Source organism: Nerophis ophidion, linkage group LG18 (assembly GCF_033978795.1).
Source record: "Nerophis ophidion isolate RoL-2023_Sa linkage group LG18, RoL_Noph_v1.0, whole genome shotgun sequence".
NCBI classification, from domain to species: domain Eukaryota; kingdom Metazoa; phylum Chordata; class Actinopteri; order Syngnathiformes; family Syngnathidae; genus Nerophis; species Nerophis ophidion.
In genome coordinates, this window is record NC_084628.1 from 4,466,618 (window position 1) to 4,492,990 (window position 26,373).

General features: G+C 41.8%; 1 protein-coding gene across 2 annotated transcripts; it reads right to left on the reverse strand.

Annotated features, from left to right (window-relative positions):
- cep57 (centrosomal protein 57) lies at positions 1 to 26,366 on the reverse strand. Of its 2 annotated transcripts, none has more exons than XM_061878576.1 (11): positions 26,006 to 26,366; positions 25,282 to 25,441; positions 19,560 to 19,745; positions 14,625 to 14,746; positions 12,597 to 12,725; positions 9,028 to 9,084; positions 8,874 to 8,957; positions 7,001 to 7,069; positions 6,695 to 6,930; positions 555 to 699; positions 1 to 475 (listed from the first exon to the last, which is right to left on the reverse strand). In XM_061878576.1, the coding sequence occupies exons 1-11, from the start codon at positions 26,051 to 26,053 to the stop codon at positions 287 to 289; spliced, it is 1,425 nt and encodes a 474-aa protein (XP_061734560.1). In that variant the 5' UTR covers positions 26,054 to 26,366; the 3' UTR covers positions 1 to 286. The 2 variants fall into 2 exon arrangements, with proteins under 2 accessions (XP_061734560.1, XP_061734561.1); XM_061878577.1 differs by having other exon boundaries at positions 25,979 to 26,366.
- Between the last annotated feature and the right edge of the window lie 7 nt (positions 26,367 to 26,373).

Below are 26,373 nucleotides of genomic sequence, written 5' to 3' on the forward strand. Positions count from 1 at the left end.
TGAGAGTATTAATGTTTTATTAAAAAATATATATATATCAAGCAACAAATACATTTTTTGCAACAAAATTTTCCGGTCAGAAGCACCATTATTTATTGTAGTGACATTTGAATTTTGTTGTTTACACTGTCAAATGTCACCACAAAATAATGTAATCGCTGTGCTTTTTCATTTGATGTAAAGGCTGACAGGTAGCAATAGGAGAAAATAAATATGTGCCAGTACTTTAGGTGCGGAGGGCCTGCCCAAATGATGTAAATTTGGATGTGTACTTTCCGGTTGGGTCTCATTTCCTCAATGAAGTCTGCAGCGCTTTCATGTCCTTAAGCAGCCTCAGACTGCGCCTGCTTTCCTCCCCTGGTTTTGGCTTGACAGCTACGGCAGAACGCCCTTTGGTGTCCATGGCCGTGGTCGGTCTTGGCGATGGAGTTCTGCTCGCCTGCTTCGTATTTGCTTCCTTTTTAAATTTCTTAATCTACAGACAGGAACATGAACAGTAAAGATTATACACAATGTTGTTGTTTTTTATATGATTTATTTGTGTTAGTGCCTACCTGTATTTTATGCACATAAAGTTTATTGATCTGCTCTCCCTTGCGCTCCATTTTGAGGAGCAGCAGGTCTTGCTCCCTCTCAAGCTGCTTTCTTTCCTGTGCAGAAACGCTGAGGTCCAGCTGACGCATCAACTCGTCCTGTTCTCTGCAAGCCACAAAGGTCGAAAAACATCACCGGCTCGTATCTGGTTAGTCTTCATTTAAAAAGGGAGAGACAGAGAAAATACATAAAAAAGGTAATTCCAAATGACAGCATCAACCAGTAGCGCTTTGTTTAGCTGAATTTAAGAGGGGGTAGACAGAGAAAATAGACAACACATAGGATCAAAATTGCCTGCAAGTGCTTAGTTTAGCTTAATTTAACCCTTGTGTAATGTTCATATTGTTGTTATTCAGCCAGTTGCATTTTGTGGCTTTTAATGCCTCACAATCAAACACTTTTATGTTAAAATTCTGAACAAATGTTTACTTTATCCCAATAAACGTCTGTTCAGATGTTTACCTTATCCCAATAAACATCTGTTCACTATTGTAACATAAAAGTGTTTGATTGTGAGGCATTAAAAGCCACAAAATGCAATGGGTCCATCAGACCCACAATTGCTGGCTGAGTAACAACAATATAAACATTGCACGGAAAATTTCTCCGCCAGTTTCTGCATCCCACAGGGATTTTTCTTTTGTGTTTCTGCACCTGCGGTTCCCACAGAAGGTTGCAACATTGTTTGTCAACACTGTCTGCTCTCATTTTCTCGCACATTTGACCCTCTGATGTTCTGTGTCCCTACACTCTGTCCTCCGTCTGTCTCGGCCTGCTGTATGTATGTGTGTGTGTGTGTGTGTGTGTGCGTTTGGTACACAGAACATCAATTTCCACACTTCTATTAGCCCTGGGTCCAGTGGACCCGGACATCTTATATAAATGTGTAGGAGGGTTGTATGGTTTGTGGTTATTAAATATGTTTTCTAATATATGTTCTTCACAGAAAATGAGCCAAAGTCAGTCTCAGTTTAAAAAAATTAATTGTATCAATTTTCTTTTAACAAAAAATGAAAACGGGTCCCACAGACCCGAACACCACACAAGGGTTGGACAGACAGAGAAAGTACAAGAAAAAGGTGATAACATAAACCAGTAGCACTTTGTTTAGCTGAATTTAAGAGGGGGTAGACACAGAGAAAATAGACAACACATAGGATCAAAATTGCCTGCAAGTGCTTGGTTTAGCTTAATTTAACCCTTGTGTATTGTTCATATTGTTGTTATTCAGCGAGCGTTTGTGGGTCTGATGGACCCGTTGCATTTTGTGGCTTTTAATGCCTCACAATCAAACACTTTTATGTTAAAATACTGAACAAATGTTTATCTTATCCCAATAAACATATATTCAAATGTTTACCTTATCCCAATAAACATCTGTTCAGTATTGTAACATAAAAGTGTTTGATTGTGAGGCATTAAAAGCCACAAAATGCAACGGGTCCATCAGAACCACAAACACTGGCTGAGTAACAACAATATGAACATTGCACGGAAAATTTCTCTGCCAGTTTCTGCATCCCACAGGGATTTTTCTTTTGTGTTTCTGCACCTGTGATTCCCACACAAGGTTGCAACATTGTTTGTCAACACTGTCTGCTCTCATTTTCTCGCACATTTGACCCTCTGATGTTCTGTGTACCTACACTCTGTCCTCCGCCTGTCTCGGCCCGCCGTATGTGTGTGTGTGTGTGCGTTTGGTACACAGAACATCAATTTCCACACTTCTATTAGCCCTGGGTCCAGTGGACCCGGACATCTTATATGTAATATAAATGTGTAGGGGGGGGTGTATGGTGTGTGGTCATTAAATATGTTTTCTGATATATCTTCTTCACAGAAAATGAGCCAAAGTCAGTCTCAGTTTAAAAAATTAATTAATTGTATCAATTTTCTTTTAATAAAAAAATGAAAACGGGTCCCACAGACCCGAACACCACACAAGGGTTGGACGGACAGAGAAAGTACAAGAAAATGGTAATACACAATGATAACATAAACCAGTAGCACTTTGTTTAGCTGAATTTAAAAAGGGGGTAGACACAGAGAAAATAGACAACACATAGGATTAAAAATTGCCTGCAAGTGCTTAATTTAGCTTAATTTAAGAAGGGGTAGACACAGAGGAAATGGACAATACAGCATTGAAATGGCCTGATAGTGCTTGGTCTAGCTTAATTTAAAAGGGAATAGGCAAAGAGAAAAAGAGAACACGTACAAGTAAACAGAGAAGAAATACCAATAACCTGTTAGATTTGGCTTTGTTTAAAAAGGGACAAACAGACAAACCTGAAAACAAAAAGCAATAATAGAACTCAGCGGCAACAACATTGCCTGGTCTTGCTTGATTTCATAGGAGACAAAATACAACAACATTGCCTGCTTTTGCTTGGTATAGCTTAAATTATATAGAACACAACAGGACAACGTTGCGTACTAGTGCTTGGTATAGCTTAAATTACGACGGGGCAAACATATAGAAACAATTGCGTGTAGTATTTGGGTTTGGCTCATTTCAGCAGGGACAGAAAGAACAACTACAGAACAAAGAAACAAATGCAAAACATTGCCAGTCAGAGCTTTGCCTCGCTTCATTTAATAGGAGACAGACAAAATATAGCACAAATAGCACTTAGCAACAACAATGGCTGCTAGTGCTTGGTATAGCTTAAATTAAGAAGGGACAAACGGATAAAATGTAGACAACAAAAAATAAAATTGCATTTTTGTGTTTTGTTTAGCTTCATTTAGAGGGGGACATTGTTTTTAGTGCTTGAGTTAGCCACATTTAAGTGGGGACAGACAGACCAAATGGAGTACAAAGAGCAATAAGCAACAACATAGCCTGCTTGGGAATTACATTAAAAACATCTCTGAAGTCTTTTTTTTAAGTACGGCATCATTTTTTACCAGGGACCGAAGAAAAACGATACACAACAAAAAGCTTACTACTAGAGATGCATAAATAGATAAATGCATTATCAATCAATCAATCAATGTTTACTTATATAGCCCTAAATCACTAGTGTCTCAAAGGGCTGCACAAACCACTACCACATCCTCGGTAGGCCCACATAAGGGCAAGGAAAACTCACACCCAGTGGGACGTCGGTGACAATGATGACTATGAGAACCTTGGAGAGGAGGAAAGCAATGGATGTCGAGCGGGTCTAACATGATACTGTGAAAGTTCAATCCACAATGGATCCAACACAGTCGCGAGAGTCCAGTCCAAAGCGGATCCAACACAGCAGCGAGAGTCCCGTTCACAGCGGAGCCAGCAGGAAACCATCCCAAGCGGAGGCGGATCAGCAGCGCAGAGATGTCCCCAGCCGATACACAGGCAAGCAGTACATGGCCACCGGATCGGACCGGACCCCCTCCACAAGGGAGAGTGGGACATAGAAGAAAAAGAAAAGAAACGGCAGATCAACTGGTCTAAAAAGGGAGTCTATTTAAAGCCTAGAGTATACAAATGAGTTTTAAGGTGAGACTTAAATGCTTCTACTGAGGTGGCATCTCGAACTGTTACCGGGAAGGCATTCCAGAGTACTGGAGCCCGAACGGAAAACGCTCTATAGCCCGCAGACTTTTTTTGGGCTTTGGGAATCACTAACAAGCCGGAGTCCTTTGAAGGCAGATTTCTTGCCGGGACATATGGTACAATACAATGGGCAAGATAGGATGGAGCTAGACCGTGTAGTATTTTATACGTAAGTAGTAAAACCTTAAAGTCACATCTTAAGTGCACAGGAAGCCAGTGCAGGTGAGCCAGTATAGGTATATATGTATGTATATATGTATATAAAGGTATATACAGTATATATGTATGTATATATGTATATAAAGGTATATACAGTATATATGTATGTATATATGTATATAAAGGTATATACAGTACAGGCGTAATGTGATCAAACTTTCTTGTTCTTGTCAAAAGTCTAGCAGCCGCATTTTGTACCAACTGTAATCTTTTAATGCTAGACATGGGGAGACCCGAAAATAATACGTTACAGTAATCGAGGCGAGACGTAACAAACGCATGGATAATGATCTCAGCGTCTTACATTAAAATGTAATATCGGAAATTATCGGTATTGGTTTCAAAAAGTAAAATTAATGACTTTTTAAAATGCCGCTGTACATGTTGCGATCTGCTGCTCAGATCTTCACGTTTGTTTTTTCATTCTCAGTCTGACCCGTTTATTTCCTGTTTTTGTCCATCACTATGGTTACACATCAGTCCACCTGTTAGTCTCGCCCCGCACACCTGCTACTAATTTTCACCCTCCTATTTAAGCTCACCTTTTCCGTTTACTCATTCTCGGATCCTAATTTGCCCACGTGGCAACAGTGACGACTCTCATCATTCTATGTATGTATTTTCTCGCTAGCTCTCACGCTAAGCCACTTTATTTTCCAGCTTTCATGCTGAAGGGTTTTGTTTACTCTTTTGTGTCCTTGTACCAAGTTTTAGTTTTCCTTGTGTTTTATCCTAGCTTTCACGCTAGCGTCTTTTGTTTACCTTTTCTCTTTACACCAGTGTTTTGGTTCATAGCCTTTTATTATTAAATAAATACCCTTTAACTTACCTTGTTGTGTTCATCGCTTCGACGCATCCCTGGAAAAACCACACCGGCATTACCATGCCGAAGAAGAGTCTTCACAGTACATACAGTATCTGGTAAAACGCGGATGTTGCGTCCCCCAGTCAGCAGCCCCTCGCCTTTCCCACACACAACACAGGAGTTGCAGCACGACTGCAGCATGAGAGGTTTACTGGCGACTCTTGATGACCTCATCAAACCGCCGCGAGCATAGCATAACAACAAGTGTGTGTTGTTGCCGGTGCTGTAGCCGTGGCTAACAAGCAAGCTTGCTTGGTGACTGACTAATGACACCATGTCTATGGTTTGGGATTATTTGAAAGTGTGTCTGACGGATAAAAAACTGGCAATTTGCAATGACTGCAAAAAGTTTGTTATGCGAGGAGAAACCAAGACGTCTTCCTTTAATTCGAGCAATTCGGTCTCCCACCTCTTCAAGAATCATAAGGAGATACACGATGAATACACGATGGATGAAAAGCAAAAACCGAAAAAAAGTAGTACCACACAGTTGTCGCTTAAAGACTCCGCCGAGAAAAAAAAAAAATACAACAAAAAACACCTAAGGGCGAAAGCTAACGTTGTGGTCAGGGACAACGCACGCAATATGGTAAAAGCTACGATGGAGTTTGGTGTGGCTAGTCTGCCCTGCATTGCGCACACTTTGCAGCTTGCAGTGAACGGCGGTGCCCTGTCTCAATGCAGCATTTCAGAAGCTGACTGACTGGGAGGCCACTTCAAGCACTCACCACTAGCTTGCAGCACATTTGTGTTACTTATACAAATACATTTAGAGCAGGGCAGATTGAGCCCAGTTTATAATTTCCTGTTATAAAGTATACCAGGCAGTCTTGCACTAAAGGAGGACTATGTTATTGTTTACTTTATAACTCTAGTAAACTCTGGACTGAAGCTGTGTGCCTTCAATGTTTGTGTATATGTTGTTTTGAGCCATTTTTAAAGAAAAAATAATAATAATGCAATATGTGAAATTCAAAGTATGGTATTTCCCATAGTTGTAATGGGTATCAGGATTATCTCAGTGAGAGCATGTCCCGATTCCCAAGCTGCTGTTTTGGGGCATGTTGAAAAAAATAATGCACTTTGTGACTTCAATACTAAATATGGCAGTGCTATGTTGGCACTTTTTTCCATAACTTGAGTTGAATTTGTTCTCTTATTTTGGAAAACCTTGTTACATTGTTTAATGCATCCAGCGGGGCATCACAACAAAATTAGTCATAACAATGTGTTAATTCCACAAGTGTATACTGTATATCGGTATCGGTTCATATCGGAATCGGTAATTACGAGTTGGACCATATCGGAATATCGGCAAAAAAGCCATTATTGGACATCTCTACTTACTACATTGCTTGGTATTTTTGATAGTGGATTGAGAGAAGAGAGCGCACAAAATGCAACAACAGAAGCCAACAACCAACAACCGCATTTCACAGTCACAATATATTTGAAAGCAAGAATGTACTCACAAACTCATCAGTCTCAGTTCCTCTTGTAGCCCCTGCAAAAGCTCCGACAACTCCAAACTGGCGGACGAGGCGGAGTCGGAGGAAGTGTCCGAATGGCGGCGGCTGTCTGCGCCCAAGTGAATGGGCTTGTTGTTGTTGTCGAGAACCTGGCTGTTGCACAACTGAGGCTGGTGGCGCTTCAGGAGAGACAGGACCGATTGCACGTTTGCTCGGACAGAGTGGCTACCGCCTACGGACTATAAAAATATATCATAAAAAAACATGGAAAACCCAGAAGGTAGACAGATACAGTGAGTTGGTAGCTACCGTTCCGGTCACAAAAGGTACATCTTTTAGGTTGAGTCTGTAGTGAGGTTCTGTGCAGGAAGACTTTTTCTAAAATGCAAAGCAAACAATGAAGCACTATTTGCGTTAGTAGCATACTTGCCAACCTTGAGACCTCAGAATTAGGGAGATATTCAAAACGGCCTTTGGGGGGGGAGGGTGTGTGTGTGTACATTTATACATACACACATACATATATACATATATATATATATATATATATATATATATATATATATATATATATATATATATACATATATATATATATATATATATATATATATATATATATATATATATATGTCCCACTGGGTGTGAGTTTTCCTACCGAGGATGTCGTGGTGGTTTGTGCAGCCCTTTGAGACACTAGTGATTTAGGGCTATATAAGTAAACATTGATTGATTGATTGATATATATATATATATATATATATATATATATATATATATATATATACACACATATATATATATATATACATACATATATATATACACACACATATATATATATATACATACATATACATATATATATACATATACATACATACATACATACATACATATGTATATATATATACACATATATTGTATATATATATATATACACACACACACACATACATATATATACACATTATACATATACATACACATATACATACACATATATATATATATATATATATATATATATATATATACGTACATATTATATGTATATATATACAAATACATAAATATAGAGCTATAATTCACTGAAATTCAAGTATTTTATATATATAAAACAAACACTTAAATTTCAGTGAATTACAGCTATATATCCATTTCCATCCATCCATCTTCTCCCGCTTATCCGAGGTTGGGTCGCGGGGGCAGCAGCCTAAGCAGGGAAGCCCAGACGCTCCTCTCCCCAGCCACTTTGTCCAACTCTTCCCGGGGGATCCCGAGGCGTTCCCAGGCCAGCCGGGAGACATAGTCTTCCCAACGTGTCCTGGGTCTTCCCCGTGGCCTCCTACCGATTGGACGTGCCCTAAACACCTCCCTAGGGAGGCGTTCGGGTGGCATCCTGACCAGATGCCCGAACCACCTCATCTGGCTCCTCTCGATGTGGAGGAGCAGCGGCTTTACTTTGAGCTCCTCCCGGATGGCAGAGTGTCTCACAGCTATATATATATATATATATATATATATATATATATATATATATATATATATATATATATATATATATATATATATATATATATGTATGTATATATATATATAGATATATATATACATATACATAAATATATATATTTATATACATATATATATATACATATATCTAGCTGTAATTCACAGGGGGAAGTCCTCACCTTCTCGTCCATCCGACCACATCATCAATAAGTCATGTTCGCCATGCGGCGTGTGGTCTGTTCTGATCCTGCATATCACACACCACCCACCCCCGCCCCCTCCACCACAACCCGGCCGCTCTCCAGCATCACCACCTCCCCCTCTGTTCTCCTTCCCGACACTCTACCATGCTGCCCCGGCGGCGGGAATGGGCTTTTATCATGCCTGCAGCCTTTACGGGAATCACATGACGTCACGATGGTCGTAAGGCGGACCGAGAACTATCACGCCAGAGTCTCAGGCGGCGACTTGTGTGAAGCTTTCAGGTGAGAGAGGACGCTAAAGGCACGCTCCAATTATTGTTGTCCGGGTGGAAATCGGGAGAAATTGGTGAGAATGGTAGCCCCGGGAGATTTTCGGGAGGGGTACTGAAATTCGTGACTCTCCCGGGAAAATCGTGAGGGTTGGCAAGTGTGGTTATTAAGGATGACTGTTTTAACACTTTTACCTTTAAGGTGCTTTTCCTCTCCTTGGACCAACGCGGTGATGACGACTGTAGAAGGATCCTGTTGGTCTCCAAACCCAACTGCAGCTGAGGAATGCCAAAAAAGCAACGGGAGTACATCAGTGTTCACAGAAGCATCCGTGTCAAAATGTTCTACCTGCTTTCTCTGGTGCTCCTCTTCCAGCAGCTTTTGCTCAAGCTCTTGAATTTTCACCTGACATTAAAAAAAAAAATGTATTTATTTCAAATAAAAAAAAAAAAAAAATTCCTCAAGCAAGTCAGAGCTATTTTTCCTGTCATTTGCCAGAAAAGTTGAACAACTTAGGCATCAATCAATCAATGTTTACTTATATAGTCCTAAATCACGAGTGTCTCAATGGGCTGCACAAGCCACAACGACATCCTTGGCTCAGATCCCACATCAGGGCAAGGAAAAACTCAACCCAATGGGACAATGAGAAACAAGCAGCAAACTTGACAGTTATGATGCCAATTTTAAGATAGATGGTGACGAATGGATGAATAAAGCAATGAAAGAATTGTTACGCAGCTCTTTTGTGATTTCACTGATATCCTAACCACTTTAATTTTGTCTTAACTTCTTTCCCATTCCAAAAACAGGATACTAAGTTTTATCTTGGGGTCAATACGCAATTTTTCCGAATGCATATTGACCTCTTAAAGGGGAACATTATCAGCAGACCTATGTAAGCGCCAATATATACCTTGATGGTGCAGAAAAAAGACCATTTATTTTTTTAACCGATTTCCGAACTCTAAATGGGTGAATTTTGGCGAATTAAACGCCTTTCGGTTTATCGCTCATGTGGTGATGACGTCAGAACGTGACGTCTCCGAGGTAATACAGCCTCCATTTTCATTTTCAACAAATTACAAACACCAGGTCTCAGCTCTGTCATTTTCCGTTTTTTCGACTATTTTTTGGAACCTTGGAGACATCATGCCTCGTCGGTGTGTTGTCGGAGGGTGTAACAACACTAACAGGGAGGGATTCAAGTTGCACCACTGGCCCGAAGATGCGAAAGTGGCAAGAAATCTGCCGCCAGACCCCCAATGAATGTGCCGGAGTGTCTGCACATTTTACCGGCGATGACAGACATGGCACAGAGATGTATGGATAACCTGCAGATGCATTTGCAATGATAAAGTCAACGAAATCACAAAAGTGAGTTTTGTTGATGTTGTTGACTTATGTGCTAATCAGACATATTTGGTCGCGGCGTGACTGCCAGCTAATCGATGCTAACATGCTACACTAATCGATGCTAACATGCTATTTACCGGCGGTGCTAAAGCAGACATGGCACAGAGATGTATGGATAACCTGCAGATGCATTTGCAACTATATTACGTTTCCTTCCACCCACTTTTAATGCGAAAAAAACACTTACCAAACGACAGATTTAAGTTGCTCCAGTGTCAAGAGATGCGAAAGTCCTGATCGTTTGGTCCGCACATTTAACGCAGCTATTCGGCCATGCTATGGCTATGAATAGCGTCAATAGCTATTCGCTCAATAGCTTCAGTTTCTTCTTCAATACTTTCATACTCCAACCATCCGTTCCAATACATGCGTAATCTGTTGAATCGCTTAATTCGCTGAAATCCGAGTCTGAATCCGAGCTAATGTTGCTATATCTTGCTGCAGTTTTTGCCATTGTTTGTTTACATTGGCAGCACTGTATGACGTCACAGGGAAATGGATAGTCGCATCGCAAATAGCGAAAATCAAGAACTTTAAAGCTTTTTTAGGGCTATTGCGGGACCGGTAAAATTTTGAAAAAAACTTCAAAAAATACAACAAGCCACTGGGAACTGATTTTTACTGTTTTTAACCCTTTTGAAATTGTGATAATGTTCCCCTTTAAGGCCCGAGCTGTTTGTTTACATGCTCTTTTTTATTTATCTTTGCTATTTGGTCTTATTGGACCCTGATTAAAATAAAAACTTAAAATTATCTTTTGATATGATGTACTTAGTCCTTAAGTACACAAATGTGTACTTCATGTGTAGTGACATGCAAATGTTTATTTTTACACTTTTTTTTTTCTAAATTCCATTCTTTGTTACACTCTTCTGACTCCACGCCCGGGAATCATTTTGGTGATTTAACCCCCAACTCAAACCCTTGACGCTGAGGGCCAAGCAGGGAGGTAATGTGTCCCACTTTTATAGTCTTTGATATGACTCGGGGTTTGAACTCACAGTTTACCAATCTCAGGGCTGTCGGACACTCCAACCACTAGACCGCTGAGTAGGTTAATAATAGTATTCACTGTAAGAAGCGACCCCTCTGGGGCCAAACATAATTGCGATGTGGCCCTCAGTAAAAACGACTGACACCTCTGTTATAGAGCATATACAGCATAACTCAAACAGTTGAGTAATCAAGTGTGAGTAGCTGATTCTGGTCATGGTTACAAATGCTGCTACTGTTCTTGTTTCTTGGAGTATGCTAGACACCGACCTCTATTTAATAATACAACTTTAACATTTGACAACCAAATAATAAAACAAGGTGACTCTGTAAAAAATCTGGGTATTATCTTCGACCCAACTCTCTCCTTTGAGGCACACATTAAAAGCGTTACTAAAACGGCCTTCTTTCATCTCCGCAATATTGCTAAAATTCGCTCCATTTTGTCCACTAAAGACGCCGAGATCATTATCCATGCGTTTGTTACGCCTCGTCTCGATTACTGTAACGTATTATTTTCGGGTCTCCCCATGTCTAGCATTAAAAGATTACAGTTGGTACAAAATGCGGCTGCTAGACTTTTGACAAGAACAAGAAAGTTTGATCACATTACACCTGTACTGGCTCACCTGCACTGGCTTCCTGTGCACTTAAGATGTGACTTTAAGGTTTTACTACTTACGTATAAAATACTACACGGTCTAGCTCCATCCTATCTTGCCGATTGTATTGTACAATATGTCCCGGCAAGAAATCTGCGTTCAAAAGACTCCGGCTTATTAGTGATTCCTAGAGCCCCAAAAAAGTCTGCGGGCTATAGAGCGTTTTCCGTTCGGGCTCCAGTACTCTGGAATGCCCTCCCGGTAACAGTTCGAGATGCTACCTCAGTAGAAGCATTTAAGTCTCACCTTAAAACTCATCTGTATACTCTAGCCTTTAAATACACCTCCTTTTTAGACCAGTTGATCTGCCGCTTCTTTTCTTTCTCCTATGTCCCCCCCTCCCTTGTGGAGGGGGTCCGGTCCGATGACCATGGATGAAGTACTGGCTGTCCAGAGTCGAGACCCAGGATGGACCGCTCGCCTGTGTATCGGTTGGGGACATCTCTACGCTGCTGATCCGCCTCCGCTTGAGATGGTTTCCTGTGGACGGGACTCTCGCTGCTGTCTTGGATCCGCTTGAACTGAACTCTCGCGGCTGTGTTGGAGCCACTATGGATTGAACTTTCACAGTATCATGTTAGACCCGCTCGACATCCATTGCTTTCGGTCCCCTAGAGGGGGGGGGGGTTGCCCACATCTGAGGTCCTCTCCAAGGTTTCTCATAGTCAGCATTGTCACTGGCGTCCCACTGGATGTGAATTCTCCCTGCCCACTGGGTGTGAGTTTTCCTTGCCCTTTTGTGGGTTCTTCCGAGGATGTTGTAGTCGTAATGATTTGTGCAGTCCTTTGAGACATTTGTGATTTGGGGCTATATAAATAAACATTGATTGATTGATGATTGAGTACCTCAGCTTGTCCCTGCGTCCGCGTCAGCTTGAGATATTCCTGCTCCAGTTGCAGCATTTTCTGCAGCTGCACCTGCCCAGAGACAGGAACTGGTTGTCCGTGCGCAGATGTCGAGGCCTCCATGGTCACCTTACGGTGCACGGGGAGTACAAAACACATTAGAATTTCACACAGCAGAAACTGAAATCTAAGTAAGATGAAATATATCAAATAAGGGTGATATTTGCTTATTTTCCGTCTGATTAGATACTTCTTCTCACTAAGCAAATTATATGTTAGAGTGTTTTACTTGTTTTAAGGGTTTTGGTCCTAAATAATCTCAGTAAAAAATTACACCTTTTATGACCTATATTGACTAAAACAGTAGTTCTCAAACTTTTTTAAAGAGCTGTACCCCCTGTGGACATTTTTTAATTCAAATACCCCCTAATTAGAGCAAAGCATTTTTGGTTGAAAAAAAGAGATAAAGAAGTAAAATACAGCATCAGTTTCTGATTTATTAAATTGTATAACAGTGCAAAATATTGCTCATTTTTAGTTGTCTTTCTTTAACTATTTGGGAAAAAGTTAACGAAAAACTTGTTGAAAATAAACAAGTGATTCAATTATATATAAATATTTCTACACATAGAAGTAATCATCAACTTAAAGTGCCCTCTTTGGGGATTGCAATAGAGATCCAGCTGGATTCATCAACTTAAATTTAAACATTTCTACACAAAAGAAGAAATATTTAACATCAATATTTATGGAACATTTCCACAAAAAATCTAGCTGTCAACAGCGAATATTGCACTTTTACATTTCTTTTCACAGTTTATGAACTTACATTCATATTTTGTTGAAGTATTATTCAATAAAGATATTTATAAAGGATTTTTGAATTGTTGCTATTTTTAGAATATTTTAAAAAAAATCTCACGTGCCCCTTGGCATACCTTCAAGTACCCTCAGGGGTACGCGTACCCCCATTTGAGAACCACTGGAGTAAAACATGCTTGAAACCAGAATATCAACTGATGCAAAGTTTTTATACTCAACTATAAAACTACTTTTTTACAGTAATAATGTCTTACTTAAAGCATAAAAAAATAATCATGATGCCGAGCTCATATCATTATGTCAAGATAATGGCACTAGTATTTACTTAATTTAAGAATATTTTTCAACATATCGAGCAAAAAGGTCTCTTTTTTTTCAACCAAGAAACGTGCACTTGTTATTAGTGAGAATATACTTATTTTAAGGTATTTTTTGGTTAAATAAATAAATGATAAATGGGTTGTACTTGTATAGCGCTTTTCTACCTTCAAGGTACTCAAAGCGCTTTGACACTACTTCCACATTTACCCATTCACACACTGATGGAGGGAGCTGCCATGCAAGGCGCCAACCAGCACCCATCAGGAGCAAGGGTGAAGTGTCTTGCTCAGGACACAACGGACGTGACGAGGTTGGTACTTGGTGGGATTTGAACCAGGGACCCTCGGGTTGCGCACGGCCACTCTCCCACTGCGCCACGCCGTCTCAAATGAGGTTAGCTAATTTTACTTGTTTTGGAAAGTCTTGACAAGCCGAATTTTCTTGTTCTATTGGCAGATAATTTTGCTTAGTCCAGATAAAAAACCCTCATTTTTTAATTTTTTTTTCTTGATTTTGAATAAGTGAATTGTGTGAAGTGAATTATATTTATATAGCGCTTTTCTCTAGTGACTCAAAGCGCTTTACATAGTGAAACCCAATATCTAAGTTACATTTAAACCAGTGTGGGTGGCACTGGGAGCAGGTGGGTAAAGTGTCTTGCCCAAGGACACAACGGCAGTGACTAGGATGGCGGAAGCGGGAATTGAACCTGCAACCCTCAAGTTGCTGGCACGGCCGCTCTACCAACCGAGCTATGCCGCCCCAATACTGACTTTTTCTTTTTGCAGTGCAGCGAGTGACGCCATTTTCCGCCCATGTTGAGATGTCAAGTACTGGCACTAACACGACATTTGATGCAAACAAAAGTACAGCATGAGCGCTCACCTGTTGTTTGAGCAGGCTGCTCTTCTCTCCTTTAGCGTTGCGCAACATCTTCTTCATGTGAACCAGTTGCCGCTCCAAGTTGACACAGCGAGACTCCGCGGCTGCAAGTTGGGTGACTAATGCTGCACAGGAAGACACGCCTTTTAAAAGTGTCATCCAGTATATTGATCATTACGCATGCGCTCAATTTACACAAGTCAACTATGTTACTAATCATCAATTCATGTGCATATGTTGTGACATGGGGCTTCACGGTGGCAGAGGGGTTAGTGCGTCTGCCTCACAATACGAAGTTCCTGCGAGTCCTGGGTTCAAATCCAGGCTCGGGATCTTTCTGTGTGGAGTTTGCATGTTCTCCCCGTGAATGCGTGGGTTCCCTCCGGGTACTTCCTCCCACTTCCAAAGACATGCACCTGGGGATAGGTTGATTGGCAACACTAAATTGGCCCTAGTGTGTGAATGTGAATGTTTTCTGTTTATCTGTGTTGGCCCTGCGATGAGGTGGCGACTTGTCCAGGGTGTACCCTGCCTTCCGACCGATTGTAGCTGAGATAGGCGCCAGCGCCCCCCGCGACCCCGAAAGGGAATAAGCGGTAAAAAATGGATGGATGGATGGCTGCTGATCCGCCTCCGCTTGGGATGGTTTCCTGCTGGCTCCGCTGTGAACGGGACTCTCGCTGCTGAGTTGGACCCGCTTTGGACTGGACTCTCGCGACTGTGTTGGATCCATTGTGGATTGAACTTTCACAGTATCATGTTAGACCCGCTCGACATCCATTGCTTTCCTCCTCTCCAAGGTTCTCATAGTCATCATTGTCACCGATGTCCCACTGGGTGTGAGTTTTCCTTGCCCTTATGTGGGCCTACCGAGGATGTCGTGGTGGTTTGTGCAGCCCTTTGAGACACTAGTGATTTAGGGCTATATAAGTAAACATTGATTGATTGATTGATGGATGTTGTGACATGTTGCAAACCTGCAGTAAAAAAATGCAACCAGCAGGGGTAATGTTGAGTCAGTTTGTGCAGAGCCATGGCACATTTTTTTCATTGAAAAAATGCGGAGGGACACCACCAGCAGAAAACATTAAAAAATAAAACTCAGCAGCCAATGTTGACAGTAAAAAGTTGTTTTCGCAATTGTAGGATACGTATTTAAACCATAATCAACCATGTATGACTACAGCTCTTGTCTCAAAGTACTGTCACGACCTGTCACATCACGCCGTGACTTGTTTTGAGTTTTTTAGTGTTTTCCTGTGTGTAGTGTCTTAGTTCTTGTCTTGCGCTCCTATTTTGGTAGCTTTTTTTCCCCTCTTTTGTTGGTATTTTTCTGTAGCAGTTTCATGTCTTCCTTAAGCGCTATTTCCCGCATCTGCTTTGCTTTTGCAATCAAGACTATTTAAGTCAGGGGTGTCCAAAGTGCGGACCGGGGGCCCTTTGCGGCCCGCAACACATTCTGCAAAAATTGCAAAATTGAAAGTATTGCAAAAATAAATTTAAAAAAACCTTTAAAAAAAAGTGGAATGAGCTGAAATCTAATAAGAAAAAGTGGCAATGTTGACACAAAGCTGCCAAGCAGGCAGTTTTTTTTCCTTTTGTCTTTATTTTCTTTTTTTTCCATTGATCAAAAAAAAAAGACAAACATTTTTTTGATATAATGAATTATTACTTAAAAAATATCACTTTAAAATGTTTTATGTGGAAAAAATATTTCATATGTTGTGTGGTTGCCATATAAAAAAATTAAAGTTTTGACAAAAGAGCATAAAACAAACAAAATAATAGTTCAAACTTAAAATCGACAGATATATCGGAAGTTGATCTTGAAATTTAAGTGTTAAAAATAAAAAAAAAACTAATAAAAAAGCATTACTTTATGAGTGGAGAACCTTTTGGATCTCAAATATATTTAGTAGGATTTTATTTAACTTTTCCCTGTGATTACTCAAATATATTATATAATTAAAATCAATGGTGTCTAGCATTGATCTTTGAGGGCTTTAATTACTAAATAAAGGAACTCTCCTGAAGGAATCAATAAAGTACTATCTATCCATCTATCCATCTATATACTGCATATTTCAGTTTTACTATAAAAAACTAAGTTGTCTTTGACAGAAAATGCATAAAACCTTATTTGTTTTACTTTATATCAACTTCAAGTTGATATAGAGATTTACTGTAAGCATTAAATAAAAAATAATAATAATAATTTGACTTATCTTTAACATTTTAGTGACTGAGACCCTCTATGCTCCCCAGGAGCCCTAATGATAAAAAAAAAACAACAACAAATATTTTGTTATGGTTTGAAAATGAAAAATATCAAAATGGCCCCCGCGTGCTTAAATTTTTCCGTGTGCGGCCCTCTGCGGAAAAAGTTTGGACACCCCTGATTTAAGTTGTGCGGAAGCTATCCTTCTTTGTGGGGACATTGTTGATTGTCATGTCATGTGTGGACCTTCTTTGTGGACGCCGTCTCTGCTCCACACGCGTAAGTCTTTGCTGTCGTCCAGCATTCTGTTTTTGTTTACATTACAGCCAGTTAAATGGGTTGTATTTGTATAGCGCTTTTCTACCTTCAAGGTACTCAAAGCGCTTTGACACTACTTCCACATTTACCCATTCACACACACATTCACACACTGATGGAGGGAGCTGCCATGCAAGGCGCCAACCAGCACCCATCAGGAGCAAGGGTGAAGTGTCTTGCTCAGGACACAACGGACGTGACGAGGTTGGTACCAGGTGGGATTTGAACCAGGGACCCTCGGGTTGCGCACGGCCACTCTCCCACTGCGCCACGCCGTTCAGTTTTAGTTTCGTTTTGCATAGCTATTCCTAAGCTTCAATGCCTTTTCTCGGCGGCACTAGCTTTTTGTTTATTTTTGGTTTAAGCATTAGATACCGTTTTACCTGCACTCTGCCTCCTGCTGTCGTCTGCACATTGTGACCTCGACAAACCATGTTCCCGACTTCTACAAAGCATTTAGCTTCCGGCTGCCACCTACTGATATGGAAGAGTATAACATGGTTACTCTGCCGAGTTCTACACAGCACAGACACTCAACAATGGCACATTATTATTATTTGTGGATAATAAATTACTGGTTTGAAAAAAACTGAGATGGCGACTTGTCCAGGGTGTACCCCGCCTTCCGCCCGATTGTAGCTGAGATAGGCGCCAGTGCCCCCCACTACCCCAAAAGGTAATAAGCGGTAGAAAATGGATGGATGGTTTGAAAAGTATTTTTAACCAAATTAGGTGAAATGACATCTCCCACGGCACACCAGACTGTATCTCACGGCCGCGGCACAGTGGTTGAAAAATGCTGGTGTATGGAGGGCTTATGGAAAACTTGGTGTCAATTACTGGTTAAAAGGCACTCGCATCACTACAGGGTGCCATATTACATTCCAGTTTGAAGACAACCAACTGATACCACACTACCTTGTTACACATTTATTTCAATTGAGGAGTGTTTGCCGTGTAAACATGGCCTGTTGTGTGGCAGGGGGGATGCACCACTCACAAAAAATGTGGAAGGCAATTGCGTATGTTTCCCGCAACCCAAAAAGGAAACAAATTATGGGAAGTGAAAGTTTGCTGCAAACATTCGTACAAATGAGAAACGGGGTATACGACACTCTCAGTAACAGTGAATTAATACACTTTGCCTGAATTTTTTTCTTCTCCAAATGCACCTTTTCTGCATGTGTCACCAAGAATCCAAACTAAACTGAAAAGCAGCATTGGGGCAAGCGGGGGAAAACGGATGGATGGATAGATCCGTATTCAAGTTATTATGGTGATAATGAAATCAGGAGACATGGTATCCAAAGACATGCACCTGGGGATAGGTTGATTGGCAACACTAAATTGGCCCTAGTGTGTGAATGTGAGTGTGAATGTTGTCTGTCTATCTGTGTTGGCCCTGCGATGAGGTGATGACTTGTCCAGGGTGTACCACGCCTTCCGCCCGATTGTAGCTGAGATAGGCGCCAGCGCCCCCCGCGACCCCAAAAGGGAATAAGCGGTAGAAAATGGATGGATGGATGAAATCAGGAAGCCATGACTCGCCACGGGAAAAGCTATGAAAAATATTTAAAAAAGCGAAATAAAAGCACAGGCATATATGGCACAGTGCTTACAAACAATACATTGGAGGAAGACACCACAGTTGACATAATTCACACAAAAGTAATAATTTCTCCAATATTGTTGGTCCAAAGCTGAGGATTTTGACAAAATGAGGGTATTAGAATTATTTTTGGTCGAAGTGTATTTATTTTGAGAACCACTGGTCTAACCCCTTTAGCATTTTTGCAAAAGGACGTATAGATAGTATTACATATTACTAATTGGATTCAAACAACCTTATCATTGAACTTTTACAGAAATATGTATTTTATTTTGACTTTTATGTCTTGTATAACTGTCAGATTTAAATGAAAGAAAAAAAATCTTAAAACTTTACAAAAGCCCAGGCCGTGAACATGTGGCCCCCTTAGTGGTTGTTAAACAACTGCATAGAGTGTTTATGCCATAGGCTGGCCCTGTCTGTACTTATATTTTTGGTTATCTAGAACTGATTAATTATATCTACATTATGTTTCATTGCAGCTCCCTAAACATGCACCTGGGGATAGGTTGATTGGCAACACTAAATCGGCCCTAGTGTGTGAATGTTGGCCCTGCGATGAGGTGGCGACATGTCCGGGGTGTACCCCGCCTTCCGCTCAAAAGCAGCTGAGATAGACTCCAGCACCCTCCGCCACCCCAAAAGGGACAAGCGGTAGAAAATGGATAGATGAAAAATGTACTTCTGTTTTACCTGACATTTTGGAACAAAAACACGGTCCGACTGTAAGTTCACGTTCATGTTAGGTTCCAGGCATGTACATAACATTGATGCTCAACAAAAAGACTCCGACCTTGATTGCATTTGTGCTGCTCATTTGTCGGCCTAAATCTTGCGTCCGTCTGAGTGGTGGCGGGTCTCTGCCGCATTCTGTGTGCATGCGAACGCGGTGCTGCGTCTCCTTGACCGAGCTCTACGTCCTTCTCCAACTCCAACCTCCTGATCTTCTCCTGGAGATTCCTCAACGCCGACAAGATGGCTACAAAAAAACAGAAAATGCGTATAGGATGGCAACGTGAGCAGAGAGCAACAGGTGTTTTGCAGAAAGAGCGTGGCATTGTGTTGCATGTGTTGCTGTAACCATGGAGCTTTGACATGCCTCAGTGGATACATTTTTCACATAGTAGAAATGCTTAATTCCCTTAAGCCCAGTTGACTTGCCCTCGTTTTGTGTCATAATAAACAAGAGCTTCGCTACGATCAACACGGACTTGCCTCACAGAACATCATTTTCGTTTTAACTGGAAATTGAGTATGCACAGATGGAGAGCAATCTGAAAGCCGCACTGAATGAGGAATAAACTTTTCTGGCAAGAGGTTTTGTTAATGAGGTACAACCACAGGTTTACACGCCCCATGCCACTGTTTGACTCATAACTTGATTATAACAATAGAACAATTAGAGCCAAAATGTAATTTTTTTACACTGTTTTGTAAAACCACGCCCAGCTGCTCTGATATTGTGAACAACAGGTTCAGTGTTCATAAGAGAAGTTAAACATAATTTAATAGTTATATTCACATGTGTAGGTTTTGGCACTGCAGTATTAACAGTCAGGTAAAAAAGACAGTATTTATTTTATTTTATAAAAAAGAAAGAATTACAGATGTCCGATAATATCGGACTGCTGATATCAAATGTATGACTTTTTTAAAACACCTGTACACGGACGTAGAGAGAAGTACAGAGCGCCAATAAACCTTAAAGGCACTGCCTTTGCGTGCTGTCCCAGTCACATAAATGATAAATATAAATGATAAATAAATGGGTTGTACTTGTATAGCGCTTTTCAACCTTCAAGGTACTCAAAGCGCTTTGACACTACTTCCACATTTACCCATTCACACACACATTCACACACTGATGGAGGGAGCTGTCATGCAAGGCGTCAACCAGCACCCATCAGGAGCAAGGGTGAAGTGTCTTGCTCAGGACACAACGGACGTGACGAGGTTGGTACTAGGTGGGAATTGAACCAGGGACCCTTTGGTTGCGCACGGCCACTCTCCCACTGCGCCACGCCGTCCCAAATAAAATCATAACATAAAATCTACAGATTCTCACACACACAAGTACATGCAATGCATACTTGGTCAACAGCTATACAGGTCACACTGAGGATGGACGTATAAACAACTTTAACACCGTTACAAATATGCGCAGCACTGTGAACCCACACCAAACAAGAATGACAAACACATTTCTAGAGAACATCCGCACCGTAACACAACATAAACACAACAGAACAAATACCCTGAACCCCTTGCAGCACTAACTCTTCCGGGACGCTACGCCCTAAAACCCTGCTCCCCCCCCAACCCTTCCCCCACCTCAACCTTCTCATGCTCGCTCAGGGAAAGCATGTCCCAAATTCCAAGCTGCTGTTTTGAGGCATGTTAAAAAAAATTATGCACTTCTTGACTTTGATAATAAATATGGCAGTGCCATGTTGGCGTTTTTTTTTCCATAACTTGAGTTTATTTATTTTGTAAAACCTTGTTACATTGTTTAATGCATCCAGCGGGGCATCACAACAAAATTAGGCATAATAATGTGATAATTCCACGACTGTATATATCGGTATCAGTTGACATCGGAGTCTGTAATTAAGAGTTGGACAATACTGGACTATCGGAAAAAAAGCCATTATCGGACAACTCTAGAAATAATTTATGTCAACTGCTGCAAAGAAAAACTGTTTTTTTAAATATATATAGATAAAACAAGTATTTATGTCCTGTAAAGAAAAATTGTCATTATTAATTGTTTTAATATGTAAAACAAGTATTTATGTTAAGTGCAATTGTTGATGTTAAATAAATATTTCAGGCCTTGTCATGCTGCTTGTACACTGTGTTTCAGCTTTTAACTACTTTGTCTCAAGTGCCTTGTATTGATTTTTGTATTTATTTACTTATTTATTTATTTATTTAAAGGCCTACTGAAAGCCACTACTAGCGACCACGCAGTCTGATAGTTTATATATCAATGATGAAATATTAACATTGCAACACATGCCAATACGGCCTTTTTAGTTTACTAAATTGCAATTTTAAATTTCCCGGGACTTTTTTCTTGAAAACGTCGCGTAATGATGACGTGTACGCGTGACGCCACGGGCTGTTATGAATATGAGCGCTGCACACACACACAGCTAAATGTCGTCTGATTTAACGGCATATTTGCACAGTATTTTGGACATCTGTGTTGCTGAATCTTTTGCAATATGTTCAATTAATATTGGAGAAGTCAAAGTAGCAAGATGGAGTTGGGAAGCTTTAGCCTTTAGCCAAACAAACACACGGTGATTCCTTGTTTAAAATTCACAGAGTTGAAACTTTACTATGGATCACAGCGGACATGGATGCCGACCACTTGTCAATCAGCAGGTTTCGGTGAGAAAATTGTGGTTAAAAAGTCGCCACTTACCGGATATAAGCTCAGCTTGCACCTTCCTTACAGCTGCCGTCGACTTCCCTGAGGCACTGCGCGTCAACACCCGGCCGTGGACGAACACTTCTGACTATCAGGTGCTGTTAAACTCACTAAAACACTAGCAACACAATAGAAAGATAAGGGATTTCCCAGAATTATCCTAGTAAATGTCTCTAAAAACATATGAATCCGTCTCAATGCAACGCGATTGCAATCGCGTTTTTTTTTCTTGTTTTTTTTTTCTTGTTCGCCGCTATCAATACCCTCAAACACAAATCTTTCATCCTCGCTCAAATTAATGGGGAAATTGTCGTTTTCTCGGTCAGAATAGCTGTTTTTGTTGGGGGCTGCAAGGCATAGTTGTTCAACAGCCATGCAGGGCACACTGAAGGTTGTGATATGAACAACTTTAACACTCTTACTGATGTGTGCCACACTGTGAACCCACACCAAACAAGAATGACAAACACATTTCGGGAGAACATCCTCATAGTAACACAACATAAACGCAACACCACAAATACCCAGAATCCTTTGCATCCATGACTATTCCTGACTATATTATACACCCTGCTAGCAACAAATCCTGCCACCCTTACCCCCCCTTGCATCGGCTGAGGTGGGCGGGGTGGGGGTGCGGGGGTGTATAATATAGTCAGGAAAAGTCACGGATGCAAAGGATTCTGGGTATTTGTTGTGTTGCGTTTATGTTGTGTTACTGTGAGGTATTTCTCCTGAAATGTGTTTGTCATTCTTGTTTGGTGTGGGTTCACATTGTGGCGCATATTAGTAAGTGTGTTAAAGTTGTTCATATCACAACCTTCAGTGTAACCTGTATGGCTGTTGAGCAAGTATGCCTTGCAATCTCGTACGTGTGACGATAGAAGCAGCGAAATGCATGCGTCCGGCCGACACGCACTGCGCAGATAGCATGGTGTAAAGGCAGCGCGATGACATGTTGTAGAGGCCGTTAAAAGTAAAGTCATCCCGGCACGCCCTCAATATTGTAATCCGAGTAAAAATCGGAGAATGTTAGCCCCGAGGGATGTCCTGGAGAGGCAGCAAAATACGGAAACCCCCCGAAAGCGATTATGCAGCTGAGCCAAATCAGAGTGGGCAAAGAGCAGCATGCGGCTCCGGAGCCGCGGGGTGAGGACCCCTACTGTATGGGGTCATAAAATAGTGGCTTTTACCACCCTCCTCACTTGCGCCTCCCGTACAGCTGCCGTCGACTTCCCCGAGACACTGCGCGTCAACACCCGGCCGTGGACGTACACTTCCGACTATCAGGTACTGTTAAACTCACTAAAACACTAGCAACACAATAGAAAGATAAGGGATTTCCCAGAATTATCCTAGTAAATGTCTCTAAAAACATATGAATCCGTCTCAATGCAATGCGATTGCCTTTTTTTTTTTTTTCTAGTCCTTCACTATCAATATCCTCAAACACGAATCTTTCATCCTCGCTCAAATGAATGGGGAAATTGTCATTTTCTCGGTCGGAATAGCTGTTTTTTAAAATCAATGTGAATATATGAGGAGCCATCAACATGTGACGTCATCTTCTGCGACTTCCGGTAGAGGCAGGGCTTTTCTCCAGTTGCGAACTTTATCGTGGATATTCTCTACTAAATCCTTTCAGCAAAAATATGGCAATATCGCGAAATGATCAAGTATGACACATAGAATGGACCTGCTATCCCCGTTTGAATAAGAAAATCTCATTTCAGTAGGCCTTTAACTCTGGGTACTTTCGTACGTACTCTTACTTTTGTTTGTTTTTGTTTTGAGTGACACCAGTGGTAGGGGACGAAGAGGGTTTGAATTTTTTGTTAATCCATCCATCCATCCATCCATCCCTCTTCTTCCGCTTATCCGAGGTCGGGTCGCGGGGGCAACAGCCTAAGCAGGGAAACCCAGACTTCCCTCTCCCCAGCCACTTTGTCTAGCTCTTCTCGGGGGATCCCGAGGCGTTCCCAGGCCAGCCGGGAGACATAGTCTTCCCAACGTGTCCTGGGTCTTCCCCGTGGCCTCCTACCGGTTGGACGTGCCCTAAACACCACCCTAGGGAGGCGTTCGGGTGGCATCCTGACCAGATGCCCGAACCACCTCATCTGGCTCCTCTCGATGTGGAGGAGCAGCGGCTTTACTTTGAGTTCCTCCCGGATGACAGAGCTTCTCACCCTATCTCTAAGGGCGGAGGAAACTAATTTGGGCCGCTTGTACCCGTGATCTTATCCTTTCGGTCATGACCCAAAGCTCATGACCATAGGTGAGGATGGGAACGTAGATCGACCGGTAAATTGAGAGCTTTGCCTTCCGGCTCAGCTCCTTCTTCACCACAACGGATCGGTACAACGTCCGCATTACTGAAGACGCCCCACCGATCCGCCTGTCGATCTCACGATCCACTCTTCCCTCACTCGTGAACAAGACTCCTAGGTACTTGAACTCCTCCACTTGGGGCAGGGTCTCCTCCCCAACCCGGAGATGGCATTCCACCCTTTTCCGGGCGAGAACCATGGACTCGGACTTGGAGGTGCTGATTCTCATTCCGGTCGCTGCGAACCGATCCAGTGAGAGCTGAAGATCCCGGTCAGATGAAGCCATCAGGACCACATCATCTGCAAAAAGCAGAGACCTAATCCTGCGGTCACCAAACCAGAACCCCTCAACGCCTTGACTGCGCCTAGAAATTCTGTCCATAAAAGTTATGAACAGAATCGGTGACAAAGGACAGCCTTGGCGGAGTCCAACCCTCACTGGAAATGTGTTCGACTTACTGCCAGCAATGCGGACCAAGCTCTGACACTGATCATACAGGGAGTGGACCGCCACAATAAGACAGTCCGATACCCCATACTCTCTGAGCACTCCCCACAGGACTTCCCGAGGGACACGGTCGAATGCCTTCTCCAAGTCCACAAAGCACATGTAGACTGGTTGGGCAAACTCCCATGCACCCTCAAGAATATAAATGTGAAATCAATCAAAAGAACTAAGAAAGAAAGAAAATGGATGGATAATCAGATGAGGTTTTTTTCAAGGTAACTTTGGCAACACTGTTTAGGATTACCTGCACTGTTGGTCTCTGGGTAGCCTTTGCTGGGCAATGGAGGGCGACAGGTGTCATATGAGTGACCTGGTGTGTGGTGCACAAGTGGGGCTGTGCATGGTCGCTGAACTGGATAGTCCATATAGCAGGTTTTTGACAAGTTGTCACACACAAGAGGTGGCTGCAGCAAAATGATGAAATAAAAACAGATAATTAACACCAATGTAATATACACACCATATAATAACACTCCTTAAATGCCATCCATCCATTTTCTACCGCTTGTCCCTTACGGGGTCGCGGGGGGTGCTGGCGCCTATCTCAGCTTCAATCGGGCGGAAGGCGGGGTACACCCTGGACAAGTCGCCACCTCATCGCAGGGCCGACACAGATAGACAGACAACATTCACACTCACATTCACACACTAGGGCCAATTTAGTGTTGCCAATCAACCTATCCCCAGGTGCATGTCTTTGGAGGTGGGAGGAAGCCGGAGTACCCGGAGGGAACCCACGCAGTCACGGGGAGAACATGCAAACTCCACACAGAAAGATCCCGGGCCTGGATTTGAACCCAGGACTACAGGAACTTCGTATTGTGAGGCAGACGCACTAACCCCTCTGCCACCGTGAAGCCCCACTCCTTAAATGGAATAATATATATGAAATAATATATTATTAGCTTGTTTTTAACTGATTTGTAGCTGCTTTATTTCACCATTGCATGTTAAATTAGCCAAGCTACCGTCTCCAGCGTGGATTCTGCAGCAGCAGTTTGGGACGACGTCTCCATTGATGTTCACTCGATCCAGGTAAAAAAAAAACAGGAAGGAAAAAATAGAAAAAAAAATAAAATAAAAGTCACGTAGCTAAAAATTTTGGCTAGCGACGCGCCATTTCTGCAGCTTGTATCGAAAGGAAACCAAATGAGCAACCAACAAGAGTTGTTTCAAAAAAGTTGGAGTGATTCGTCTTTCAGCTTAGCCCTGGCGTCGCGCGCTCGTTGACACATTGTGGTCTCCGTGCAAGCGGGCTGCGTTTGTGGGCAAAACGAACAAAGAAGGTTGCTGACAGGAAATGTAGTTTTTTCCGCCATATCGCATGTCACTGCCA

What these genes read in the sequence shown, in the direction of transcription:
- cep57 (XM_061878576.1), bottom strand. Translation starts at nt 26,053, where the DNA reads ATGGAGACGTCGTCCCAAACTGCTGCTGCAGAATCCACGCTGGAGACG. An exon ending in CAGAATCCACGCTGGAGACG is followed by an intron (nt 25,442 to 26,005) that starts GTAGCTTGGCTA and finishes ATTTTGCTGCAG; the next exon opens with CCACCTCTTGTGTGTGACAA. An exon ending in AGGAGCACCAGAGAAAGCAG is followed by an intron (nt 8,958 to 9,027) that starts GTAGAACATTTT and finishes GGCATTCCTCAG; the next exon opens with CTGCAGTTGGGTTTGGAGAC.